The sequence below is a fragment of the Cotesia glomerata genome, linkage group LG9 (assembly GCF_020080835.1).
Source record: "Cotesia glomerata isolate CgM1 linkage group LG9, MPM_Cglom_v2.3, whole genome shotgun sequence".
Lineage (NCBI taxonomy): Eukaryota > Metazoa > Arthropoda > Insecta > Hymenoptera > Braconidae > Cotesia > Cotesia glomerata.
Window position 1 is genome coordinate 14,747,284 of NC_058166.1, and position 14,344 is coordinate 14,761,627.

At 29.5% G+C, this 14,344-nt stretch overlaps 3 protein-coding genes across 3 annotated transcripts in view; 2 read left to right on the forward strand and 1 right to left on the reverse strand.

Annotated features, from left to right (window-relative positions):
• The window catches only part of LOC123271303 (protein GET1-like), a 73,825-nt gene that overhangs the window by 11,481 nt on the left and 48,000 nt on the right, over nucleotides 1-14,344 (reverse strand). The gene's annotated exons all lie outside the window — the stretch shown is intronic.
• On the forward strand, nucleotides 5,327-10,514 carry LOC123272265 (serine/threonine-protein phosphatase 6 regulatory ankyrin repeat subunit C-like). The gene is made up of 3 exons (XM_044738963.1): nucleotides 5,327-6,105; nucleotides 9,266-9,894; nucleotides 10,294-10,514. The coding sequence occupies exons 1-3, from the start codon at nucleotides 5,327-5,329 to the stop codon at nucleotides 10,512-10,514; spliced, it is 1,629 nt and encodes a 542-aa protein (XP_044594898.1).
• Nucleotides 13,323-14,097, forward strand: LOC123271305. Its single transcript, XM_044737594.1, has 2 exons — nucleotides 13,323-13,598; nucleotides 13,770-14,097. The coding sequence occupies exons 1-2, from the start codon at nucleotides 13,475-13,477 to the stop codon at nucleotides 14,015-14,017; spliced, it is 372 nt and encodes a 123-aa protein (XP_044593529.1). The 5' UTR covers nucleotides 13,323-13,474; the 3' UTR covers nucleotides 14,018-14,097.

A 14,344-nucleotide genomic window follows, 5' to 3' on the forward strand; every position in this document is an offset into this window, starting at 1 on the left:
TCCTATAATGATGGGAATGGTTCCCATAATGGTATAGGAATGGTTTCTATAATTATAGGAATGATTCCTATACAATTATAGGAACCATTCCCATAATATTATGGGAAATATTCCCATAATGATATAGTAATGGTTCCTATATCATTATGGGAACTATTCCCATAATGGTATAGGAAGGATTCCTAGAACATAATAGGAATCATTCTTATACCATTTTGGGAATCATTCTCAAAATAAAATAAAGATACAATCTTCGTGCGGAGTGAGTTCGAAATGATTCCTATAATATATACACGGAAAAAAAAAATTGGGGCAGCCACATGATTTTCATGTTGTAGGCAATAATAGTTAAAACAACAATAATAATTAATTAATAATAATCTATATTATTAAGAGAATAAGGAAAATTTTGTGGCCAGTGTATTTATGTGATAAAATGGGTTTTTGCTTGGAGTTGTGCCTTTTCAAGGTTTCATATCATTCTCACCAATAGTCAATTTATTATAATAAGAATTTAGGCTGCATTCGAAAATGCTCTGTGTCTAGATACATAATGAAGAAATGACCTTGTATCTGGTAAACTATTGACATTTTTGAAGATATAAGCTCATCCCGATGTTACACTCATCAAAAGCTTTCATTTGAGTACCCACATGCATTTTTGATATATTTTTCATGTATACATATATATAATATATATAAATATATAAAATATATGAAAAATTGATGTGGGTACTCAAATGAAAGGTCTCGATGAGTGTAACATCAATATGAGCTTATATATTTAAAAATGTCAATAGTTCACAAGATACAAGATCATTTCTCAATTATATGTTTAGAGATAGAGCATTTTCGAATGTAACCTAAATATCTATCATCATAAATTGACTATCGACGAGAATGATATGAAACCTTGAAAAGGCATAAATTCAAGTCAAATCTTAAATTTCACTAAAAAAATCGATTTCATCATGTGACTATCCAGGAGACAAAATTGTTCTTATTCTCTTAATAATATAAATTATTATTGTTGTTTTAACCATTATTGCCTGCCACATGAAAATCATGTTACTGTTACATGAAAGTCATGTATCTTCCACAGGAATTTATCATGTGGCAGCCCCAATTTTTTTTTTCCGCGTAAGATTTAAACCTATATATTGTGGGAGCCATTCCTATACTATTTTGGAAATGGTTCCCATAAATTATAGAAACCATTCCTATAATAGTATAGGAATGATTCCTATAGCATTATGGGAACCATTCCCATAATATTATAGGAATAGTTCCCATAATATTATGGGATTAGTTCCCATAACGATATAGGAATTGTTTATATAATAGTATAGGAATTATTCCTATAGCATTATGGGAACCATTCCCATAATGGTATAGGAATAGTTCCTATAATTTTCTTTCCGTGTACTGATACGAAATACGGACCCAGTTCATCACATTCGTAAACTAATAAAAAAGGTCCGGTCTTGAAAAATCAATTTGTTCGGGAGTAATCATTGGTACATCCAAAATGGGGTGACATCCGGACGTCCACGTAAAATTTTTTTCAAAACGTTTTTTTTTTTTCAAAATAGCTACATGAAATGATTTTAGAAAGTAAAATATGGTTTAATTTAAGTGTTTTCTCCGTGTACATCTACTTATATTATTGTATAAGTGTAATATGGTTGTGATAGAGACATTTAAAGATCACAAAATTGCTTGACCTTGACGAGTCGAGTATAAAGTACAACCTCACGTTGTGAGGCGTGCAATACTCTTGACCACGTGTATTCGCACTTACACGTGTTCAAGTATAATAATAAAATTTTTACTTATTCCTCACAAAAAATAACATTCTTTTAAATGATATAATTTTCTAATTTTAGCGTTTAATATTTTTGATTATTTCTATAAATTAGTTTATATTTATTTATAAAATATTACTTTAATTTGTTAAAAATATTAATTGTCATCTATAAACTTGTTTTGATTTACTCTTTTAACACAAATTTTACTATTGCTTATTAAATATTAATTGTTTGATACTTAATTTATTCTTGAAATATTAATTTATTTATTTAAACTTTAACCTAAACTTATTTTCTAAGAAAGGTTTTATAACTACTTTGTTATTTAATTTCTTTGATAAAACACTATTTTTTGAATTTTCAAATCGCAATAACTTCTGAATGAATGAACCGATTTTCACGCGGTTGGTGGCATTTGACGCAGTTTCTTAAGCTTCATAAAGAATCTTCAAGTTTAAACTGATAGAACAAAAAATTTCGGAGTAATTCCGAAAAAACACTTTTTTAGTTTTTTTTCGTTCACGCTATCTCTCGAACGAGAAGAATATATGGCGAGGCTTTCGCCTACCTCCGAAGAGGCCGTTTCTTGGGCTTAAAAGAGCTATACACGCACGTATATCTATCCTACCCTCACATAGGAAATACACAGCCAAGTTTGCCGGCAAGGAAAAACCCTGCCCTCAAGCATTTACGCTATCATAGGACAGATGTGAATTGAGTTGAATTTAATGTCAATCTGTCCTCGTACTCAGTTAACTGTATCAACCCATTCAACGACTGCGTTAGCCTGATCGGTAATATAATGACAATCCGACCAGTTACCAGCGGGGCCCATGCAGGGAGGTACAGCCGTAAGACCTGTTTGAGCCATAAAACTTATCCCCCCTTACAAGAGTCTCGTTCGTTCGTCTGTCTAGTCTAGTCCACGAATCTTTGAGCTTACCTGCGTTGCCAAATAATTTTGACAACGTCACGAGGCCTTGCTCAGAATATCTTTCGAACGAATCAACCGATTTTGACCGGATTAGTGGTGATCGACGTGGTTTTTCAAGCTCAAGGGCAGATTAGTTCCTGGAGTTGTTCAATGAAGCCGTTTAAAAGTTATTCCAAAAAAACCACTTTCAAAAAAAATTTTTTTCCGATTTTTTTTTAGATTTCTCAAAATTTCTCAAAATCTAACGGTCCGAATCGATTCAAATTCATAGAAAATCTAAGTTTGAGGGAACTCTTTAGAACGCCGTTTGGTAGATTCCGATCGGTTCAATCGTTCAAAAGTTATAAGCAATTCACACACACACGCACACACACACACACACACACACACACACACACACACACACACACACACACACACGCACACGCACACACACATTGCAAGTGCGATAATTGTTAAACTATTAATCTAAGAATTTTTTTTTTTCGTGGAGCTATTTTTTAAAGGTTTTAGAATAGATTCCCGTTGAAAAAATTAAAAAAATGTTAATTTTCGTTTTGTTATTAACAATTTACTAAGGTGAAAAATTATAACTAAATTATATAAATTATAAATTTATATAAAATTTAAAATTTAAATTATATAATTATAAAATTATATAAATAAAGCTTTATTAAGGTTGTTCGGACACTAATGCACTTGTGAATATCAAAAGCTAATTTTTTTATATGTTATGAATTGCTATCTCATACGTCTAAATTAATTTTTTGGATTAGATCTGACAAAGGGTTATCCTTTAATAAATTATTAAAAATTTGAAATTTAATATGTAGCCTTTAGAGACTATTGGCGGATTTCACATATATCGATTTATTTGACTACCTCATAGGAAGATTAAAAAACAAAAAACTTGTATTTCAGTCAATCAACTTTCATAGAATACGTTAAAAATAATAAAATGAAAATTTTCTAACGAAGGCTTTTAAAGATATTTTAATGCAAAAGATGAGAAATTCACGAAAATTTCAGACCGACATATTTAAAAATAAATAAACCACGTGATTCAGCGCAGTGTGGCAACATTGCACAGAACAGAACGCGCGAATTTTGAATTTTAATAATTCTTGTGTATATTTATGGGTTATGTTTTTCAACTCAACACTACACAGCTGGATAAATTATAAAATATAAACAGCTGTTAAGCGCGGTGTTGCCAGGTCTGAGTTTTGTGAAAATATACTTGAGTCAAACGTTGACTATTTATTGTTTTTGTTAATTAAATTATTTAATTATTTTAATTAATAATAATGTAAGGTAACGGTTAAATTATAGTAATGAATTTTCGTATTCAAATTTTTAATTTTAATGAAAAAAAAATTTAGATTCTATTATGACTTACGGGGTACTGTCCGTGCAACCTTAAACATTGAAAAAAATTTTTTTTTATAACATTATTATTGATCCGTTTTCTTATGATCAGAAGCTACTTAAAAATGATTTTTATTAATTTTTATCTCCTATGGTTAAAAAAATTGTTATAAACAAATGCGTTGTTTATGAGATAATTAAAAATTTTTTTTTGTTAACATAATCTTTGATGATAATTATAATTTTAAAAAAAAAAAAAACCGTTTCTTAAAGAAATTTTTTTATTACATAAAAACGCATTTGTTGATTAACAATTATTTTCTCCCACTTCTAATTAATATTAAGGAACGATTTGTTTTTTTAAATTCATTCTTTATTTTTTTTTTTTTTGATATAACAAAAAAAAATTTTTGTATTATTTAATTTTTCATTGTTTATGTAATAAACAATTTGTTATAAACAAATAAATTTTTACAATATATTTTTTTTCCTATTTCCTATCACTTACATTCAACTTTGATTACATATGGTAAGTGGTTTTAACTTGGTCGGTAATTTGAGCTCTACTTCGAAAATTTTCTATTCGATTGAATACATTTCAATGCGACATACTGGTTTCAAAAGTCGGATTGAATCAAATAGAATCGTATTGAATTTCAATTCGATCCTGTTTGTTGGGTAACTCAAGTATTTAATTTATTTTAATTCCAAACTACCCTTAATAAGAATAATCTTGTGATCTCGGTCTATTGATTGAAACATACCAGGGTCTAAACAAATTTAATCCGTTTTTGTCTAATCTGGACATACCATAAAAAAGGTGGAACCCTACCCATTTCTGCATAATTACCATAATTTTTTTTAATTTGCATTGGAAATTACACTAGAGAAGATACATGAAAATTTTTGATTGTTATTCAAAAAATAAATTAAATTTTAAAATGTCTACCTGTGAAAAAACTTTTCGAAAATTTCCATCATGATTCGTTTGTCGAAAAAAATTCTAAAAATGATCAAATATCTCTTAAATTCATTATTGTAATTCCAATTGAAAATTTTGTTCTGGAAATTTTTCTTTTTTAAAATTGATTTTTTGATAAAATCCTAAAACCTATCAAGTGCATCAAGTGCCTACTAGTTGCAATTTCATTAAACATAACCTAATAACATTTTATTTTTATTCCAGGAGTTATGGTTTCTGATTTCGTTTAAACTGATGTCAAACCCGGGGGATACACCATTACATTGGGCGATTTTGAAACAGAACGAGAAAGCAGTTAAAAAATTATTAGAAGAAGGGGCCGATCTAATGGCAGAAAATGATAATCATCAAAATCTTTTACGAGTTGCAGTCGATTTAAGCGGTTATAATTTAATAGAAATCAATCTTTTGATAGAACATATCTCTGAAGATAACATAACTGAGGAAGCTTACTTAAAATTCCTCAATGATTTGGTCGACGATCGTCAAAATATTCACGCTCAAAACCTTTTGAAGAGGTGTTTAACATTTTCTTACATAAACAAATCTTATCCTACACGTCCTTCAAACTGTCTATGGGCTGCAGTGAGAATTGATCCTTTCTGTGACGTTGTAAAAAATATGCTGAAACGTGGAGTAAATATTAATTACAGCCATGGTGACGATGGAGATTACCGAACAGCCTTACATATTGCTTGTGAGTGTGATAATAGTTCTATGGGTGAATTGTTACTGAAAAATGGAGCTGCTGCAAGTTTTAACGACAGGTGGCCGTTCAATAATATTAATTTATGTCTAAATTTGTACAAAAGCGCAGTAGCTACGCGACACAACGAAATTATAGTAGCTCTTCTCGATCGCGGGATAGACGTTAACAGTCGATTACCAGGTTCTACTTGTTCACTACTACATAGAGCTGTGGAAGTTAACAATAAAAAAATTGTTGAATTACTGATCAGCAAAGGCGCGTATGTCAATATTGAAGGCTACTTGGGTCAACAGCCAATTTCCAGGTGTTTTAAACGTGAGCATTCATCAATTTTTGATATTTTTGTCGGAAATAAAAATCTTTCATTTAATTCCGAGACTTTATGTATATCAACTAGATATTTTCCGGCTGATTTTCTCGAAAGGATTAAGCCTCTACTGGAAAAAGTCAAACAATGTGGTTTTCCAGAGAAAAAATACGATTTATTTAAAGACTTTCGGAATTGCTATGATTTTGTAAAGTTTGTTATCGAGAATACTACATTTAGAAAAAAATTTGGCAACCATTTAGGTAAATTTTTGAGTATGCTCTTCAAGTTAACATTCGGACCAAGAATGGTTGGTCTGTCATCTATATTCATTTTTCTTCAACGTGTAGGTATGAATATTTATCTTCAATTTATGGCACTAAAATTAATATTAAATGCGATAAAGGCGTTACACCTTTTGACTGCCTTTTTGAGAGAGAATTTTCGCCCGAGAGAGTTAGAAATCATTGGAATTTTTATGAATTTATTGAGCTTATTTCTCAGCATATGTTTAAAATGAGGCTTCTGAATCAGTTCGTCAATGAAAAAGACTATCAAAAAGTGATGGAAGTGGCTATAAATCTATATCGGTATGAAGAAAAGTACAAGAAAGAAATCGAAAAGATGAAAGCTACGGTGATTAATAATAATGTCACTTATTATGACATTGTGCGAGCTGATTTATATGAATTGGTCAATTATTTGAAAGACTCGATTATTTTCAAAACATTGAAGTCTGGAAATTATAAATCTGAGTTTCCAGAATTCAAAATATTCATCAGTGACTGTTTTTCCAGAGCTTATAATAGAGAGGAACTCCTGGATAAAATTTCTTGCTACACTATATTTGATATTATCTATAGATTTCCATATCCTTGTATGCGGTCTATAATGGAAAACTTTAATAATCAGGATCTGAGAAATTTGATCTATCGATTCCGTCGTTTGAAAAGATCTTAAATAGTTTAATAGTGGATAAAGAATTTTCTATTATGAAAACATACATACGACTTACTATTTTTATTTTGATATATATATATATATATTTCTAAAAATATTTTCAACAAAGACTTATATTAGTTACTAAATAAACTAACTTTCTACTGTTTTTATAAATTATTTTTTAATAAAATATTGAGATATAATTACGGTAATTACTTCATTTAATTATTAATAAATTTTCCCCCAATTTATTTTGTATAGCATTAAATATACTTTTTGAGCTCTTCGAGCTCAAAAACGTCATAAGTGCAATTTTGAGCGCTTAGATATGGGAATTTGCGGGAAGTTGCAGGGATAGCCTTTAGGATCAACCGTTTTCCAGATTTTTTTTTAGTAAAACGTAGCAAAAATTCAAAAATTGTTTATTTTAACGGCAATCTTGAACGTTACCGCGTATTTTAGTTTCATCCAAGGAAAAAAAATTTCGTGATAAGTTTTCGCTTAAGTAAAATTCTTCTAGAGAATTTTCTACACAAAAACAAATGTTTATTTGAACCATAAAAATTTGTGAGAAAGATCAAAATAGTTTCAGCTAAAGTGAAATTTTTCTTAAGAGCGGTATAAGATAAAATTTCGAAAAAAACGCTTCGCTCTTCGATAGATAATTAAATTATCAGAGATATCTTCCTCATCACCAGACATCTTTTTGTGGAGGCCCTCTAGGAGATCTACTACCGGAACGATAGAACCCAATATTTTTGTAAATACATCACGAATTCTTAAAATAAATTAAATTAGCTATGTGTAGATTTATTCTATGTATTTATTTAATAAAAAGCCTCTTCACTAAAAATTCACAAAAAAACACCTTTTTTCGGACTTACAAGTGGATATAACCCCTTAAAAAAAATTATTTTATTAAATTCTGTGAAATTTTAAAGTAGCTTTTGAGCTAGCAACAGCAAATAAAATTATATTATTATATTAAAAGTATTTATTTTTCTTTTTTATATTGTATCAATGTTACAATTAAAGCGTGCAGTAGCCCTATCGGATCCGGCCCTTGCTTACCAAAGCATTAGACCGGGTTCGAGTCCGGCGTACACCAATGAATATTTTCAATATTTAAGTATATTATTCTGCTCAGCCCAAAAAATAAAACGAGTTCCAATCTCAAAAGTTTACCCCCTACCGTAGTCGCTCATGACCTTAGTAGTTCATGCGACTTTAAACAAATTAAAAAAAAAAAAAAAAAAAAAGTGTTACAATTATACACGGAGAGAAAAGAATAGAACTTATTCCGATGTAGAATGGTAACCATTACCATGCTATATAGTAACGGAAATTTTTGTGAGAACCCTGTGTAAAATTTTCTAATAAAAATCCTAGAAATTGTGATAAAAATACGAACAATCACTCATTCGGTGCGAAATTAAATTCTGAAAATAATGTAGTTGTTTCTTTATTTTTTTGATAAAAATTTAAATTTCTTATCAACAAAAAACATAACCAAAATAAAAAATCTCAGTTTTCTGTAAATAACTCAATAACTATTGGTGATATCAAAAATCGGAAAAAAGATCCATAAAGAGGAGGAAATTTCTGAAAAAAGTCTTGACTCCCGGAACTCTAGCTTAAAAAACGATAATTTTTATTTAATGTTGAAAATAGGGTTCCGCGCAACGGAACTATTTTTATCGTTAAATAATTATTTGAACTTTGCTTTATTATTAGACAAAAAATTTGAATTTCACTGAACAAAAACGTATAGTTAATATTTTCTGAGTTATTCAGATGGATTTCTACCACTTTTGATAAAATTAAAAACTAAAATAAAAAAATAATAAAATTAAAAAAATATAATTTTCAAAACAGTGAATAGAGATACGCTGTAATTTGCTCTTTTATTGACTAGCAGAATAAACCTGAAAACTTTCAATTTCTCTACACTATGGCAAAAAAACAACTCGTCCCTTGACAATTCTAACTTTATCTTGTAAAAATCTATCATTTAAATTATCTCTCTTAAATTTCTGTAATCTACTTTCAATTCGGCGCCGTTTTTCGTTAATCAACCGGCGATTTTGAAACAGAACACGAAAGCGGTTAAAAAATTATTAGAAGAAGGGGCCGATCTTATGGCAGAAAATGATAATTATCAAAATCCTTTACGAATTGCAGTCAATTTAAATATAATATACGGTTATAATCATAGATTAGTCGATATTTTGACAGAACATATCTCTGAAGATAACATAACTGAGGAAACTTACTTAAAATTCCTCAATGATTTGGTCGACGATCGTCAAAATATTCACGCTCAAAACTTTTTGAAGAGGTGTTTAACATTTTCTTATATAGACATATCTTATCCTACACGTCCTTCAAACTGTCTATGGGCTGCAGTGAGAATTGATGCTTTCTGTGACGTTGTAGAAAATATGCTGAAACGTGGAGTAAATATTAATTACAGCCATGTTGATGATGGAGATTATAGAACAGCCTTACATGTTGCTTGTGAGTGTGATAATAGTTCTATGGGTGAATTGTTACTGAAAAATGGAGCTGCTGCGAGTTTTAACGAGAGGTGGCCGTTCAATAATATTAATTTATGTCCAAATTTGTACAAAAGCGCAGTAGCTACGAGACACAACGAAATTATAGTAGCTCTTCTCGATCGCGGGATAGACGTTAACAGTCGATTACCAGGTTCTTCTTGTTCACTACTACATAGAGCTGTGGAAGTTAACAATAAAAAAATGATTGAATTACTGATCAGCAAAGGCGCGTATGTCAATATTGAAGGCTACTTGGGTCAACAGCCAATTTCCAGGTGTTTTAAACGTGAGCATTCATCAATTTTGGATATTTTTGTTGGAAATAAAAATCTTTCATTTAATTCCGAGACTTTATATATATTAACTAGATATTTTCCGGCTGATTTTCTCGAAAGAATTAAGCCTCTACTGGAAAAAGTCAAACAATGTGGTTTTCCAGAGAAAAAATACGATTTATTTAAAGACTTTCGGGATTGCTATGATTTTGTAAAGTTTGTTATCGAGAATACTACATTTAGAAAAAAATTTGGCAACCATTTAGGTAAACTTTTTGAGTATGCTCTTCAAGTTAACATTCGGACCAAGAATGGTTGGTCTGTCATCTATATTCACTTTTCTTCAACGTGTAGGTATGAATATTTATCTTCAATTTATGGCACTAAAATTAATATTAAATGCGATAAAGGCGTTACACATTTTGACTGCCTTTTTGAGAGAGAATTTTCGCCCGAGAGAGTTAGAAATCATTGGAATTTTTATGAATTTATTGAGCTTATTTCTCAGCATATGTTTAAAATGAGGCTTCCGAATCAGTTCGTCAATGGAAAAGACTATCAAAAAGTGATGGAAATGGCTAGAAATCCATATCGGTATGAAGAAAAGTACAAAAAAAAATCGAAAAGATGAAAGCTACGGTGATTAATAATAATGTCACTTATTATGACATTGTGCGAGCTGATTTATATAAATTGGTCAATTATTTGAAAGACTCGATTATTTTCAAAACATTGAAGTCTGGAAATTATGAATATGAGTTTTCAGAATTCAAAATATTTATCAGTGACTGTTTTTCCAGAGCTTATAATAGAAAGGAACTCCTGGATGAAATTTCTTGCTACACTATATTTGATATTATCTATAAATTTCCATATCCTTGTATGCGGTCTATAATGGAAAACTTCAGTAATCAGGATCTGAGAAATTTCATCTATTGATTCCGTCGTTTGAAAAGATCTTAAATAGTTTAATAGTGGATAAAGAATTTTTTATTATGAAAACATACATACGACTTACTATTTTTATTTTGATATATATATATATATATATATATATATATATATATATATATATATATATATATATATATATATATATATATATATATTTCTAAAACTCTTTTCAACAAAGACTTATATTAGTTACTAAATAAACTAACTTTCTACTGTTTTTATAAATTATTTTTTAATAAAATATTGAGATATAATTACGGTAATTACTTCATTTAATTATTAATAAATTTTCCCCCAATTTATTTTGTATAGCATTAAATATACTTTTTGAGCTCTTCGAGCTCAAAAACGTCATAAGTGCAATTTTGAGCGCTTAGATATGGGAAGTTGCAGGAATATCCTTTAGGGTCAACCGTTTTCCAGATTTTTTTTTTAGTAAAACGTAGCAAAAATTCAAAAATTGTTTATTTTAACGGCAATCTTGAACGTTACCGCGTATTTTAGTTTAATCCAAGGAAAAAAAATTTCTCGATAAGTTTTCGCTCGAGTAAAATTCTTCTAGAGAATTTTCTACACAAAAATAAATGTTTATTTGAACCATAAAAATTAGTGAGAAAGATCAAAATAGTAACAGCTAAACTGAAATTTTTCTTAAAAAGCAAGAAAATTTCTTTTGCTTATGAAAATTTGATTTCGTACAAATTAATTTTTGTCATCATAAATACTTTCTCCAAAAAGAAAAAAAAAAGAAATTTTTTGACAGAAATATTTTCAAAAAAATTTATTCCTCTACTGAATTGATTTCTTCTGTTCTTATTCTTCACTTTTAACTTAATTGATTTCCAAATTAATTTTTTGAACTAAAAAAACTGATTATCTTTCAACAAGTGTAAAATTTTGAAGAAAATATTCATTTCTGGTTAAGTAATTTATTATATATTTTTGTTTATAGGCGTCATCAGAAGAATTATAATCTTCGAACCAGTTAATTTTCATACCCACTGATAAGATTGATGGTAAACAAATAATAAAAAAGTTAATCCTAGATATAGCACGTCTTGTCTTGTCAAGCCTCTCCTGTTTCAAAATCCCTGTTTGTATATATATATCCGGCGTACAGTTGATATCTATAACCAAAGTCGAGATCCAGATAAACGCCCGTTGATGAAAAATGGACATTGGGTGATGATACAAACAGATATAGAATGCATTCTGTAGCTCACCGCCAAGCGCTTCTATACCGGTGTAGGTATCTACAAGACCCGAGATATATATCCAATCCAATCTCTTCTTCATTGGACACAAGAAAAGTTGCTAAACGCGTTCTTGTAACCTCGGGACACGTCGCCGTGGTAATTATTGTAATCATCGTGATGATTGCAAGCTGTCAAGTTTATTTTATCTAGTTGATTATTCTTTGTATTGTGACATGACACTTCTCGCTATTAGAATTCAAAAACAAACAAACAATGTACTTATTTCAATAAAATCTTAAATTTTTTTATTCTTGCTCAACAGAATTGAAAAATATTTTATGATGCGTCATTATGGTTAATATTTCTGATTTTTATTTTATTCATTAGACAAACAGATGGGCTTTTTTACCATTTTAGAGATGGGATATGTCAGGTACTATTATCTTTAAGTGCCGAGCAGTTTTGTCCTTTAGGAAATAGAGGAAAAAAATTTATTCGTGGGAAGATGTTGCGTACTTGTGGTCTGGCGTGATTATCTCTTGGCCTCTTGAAGATCCTAGGCTGAAGAAACATACATCGTCACAGTTTATTTCGATTAAAAAGTTACTTTCTATACGAACAGAAAGTAAAAAATTTTCTTTGAAAGTTATTTGTTTAATATTCGAAGAAAATTTATTTATTTAAGTCTATGTTAAAGTTTTTTTTATCGAAAAAAAGTGAAATTTAATACAGATACGCTGTAAAAAACTATTCGTTTTTTTTTTTTCCAAACATTTATTATTATTATGCTTTACTTGTACACCTCTCGGTTTTTACAAGGCTGATTCCTCTTTTTCTCCTAGCTCTACGCTTTTTCTATTTCTCATATTGGACCTCAGCAAGTCCCACCCGACACTTCATTTCTACTTTTAATTTTTGCGGCTGTGGACCGACTTGTGCTTTCTGTACCGTATTCATCCTGAACCTCACCTTCTCAGGCTGTTGGAACAGAATCATGGGGAAACTACAGAGAAAACCCATGATAGTACAGTCGGAGCTGGGCTAAGTCTACAGTGATTGATAAGAAACTCTTCTTTATCGACCACTGGAGCATTAGGCCCCTCTCCTGGCGTGCAGAGATCCCTCGCGCTAGCCAACGCTGACTAAAGTGGTCACCCATTCAAGTTGTTGCTTAAGGAAGTACGAGCGTAACTAATGAGTCAAAATAATGTTAAAATTTTTTTTTAATTTTAATCTTCCCAATTCTCGTCAAAATTCTTTATTTTAATTTAAAATAATTTGAACAATTTAATAATTGATGATTTTTACTTATTTAATAAAACAAAGTAATAAAATGACTTTGGTATTTATTACTTGCCGGAGTAAATAAACAGGCTTGGCAACAGCGCGTTTGATTATACCCACTATACAGGGACGTGCATGAGTGTGTGAGTTAACCAAAATGCGTTGTCGTTACAAAGGAAAATTAACTAAAAAAAATATAGCTCAGTGGAAAAAAAATGTGATTGCGAGCAATAAAGCTCGAAAAAAAAATAAGGAAAATGCCGAAAATACAAACTTTATTGGTAATTATGAATGTACTATTAATTTGAGGTTATATTTATACCAGTGTGTATCTTTATTATGACAACTAAAGAAATTAAATGACACATTTTATTCTTCTAGAAAAATATATTCAATAAATTGTATTATTAAATTCAAGTTGAAAATTTATAATAAATTTTATTTTGTTACAGAACTAAGTGGACGACGATTAGTAGACTTAAAATTATTAGATAATGAGTTGTGGTGTAAACCTTGCAAGCAGGCTTTGCGTCTCCGTAATTCAGTGAATGAATTAAAAAATGGATTAGCAAGTACTTTTCAAGTTAAGTGTGAAGATGTAGGTGGAAAACCTCGTATTACGAAAAGCCAAAAAATTATTGATAGCTTATGTACAAAATTAGGGCTTATTCTGTCTGACAGCTGTCTAACAGCTAGCTAACTTTTCATTTAATTTTTCAGATTTTTATTTATTTTTAATTTTCAGATTAATAGAATGACTATTCATGTTATTTTGTGTTAATTATTTATTAATTTTAAATTATTTCGTTTTTTTATTTATTAATAAAAAAAAATTTTCAACTTTAAACTGTGATATTTATTTCCATTGAATGTATTTCCTAACCTCTAATTAATTTAAATAATTAATTATTTACAGCTTAGTGTGCTTGGGTACTTTTTTTTTCAAGTAAAAAGAATATTTTCATTTTTAACATATAAATATTTTGAAAAATTTAACATCACTTTTATTAATAAAAAAAAATTATAG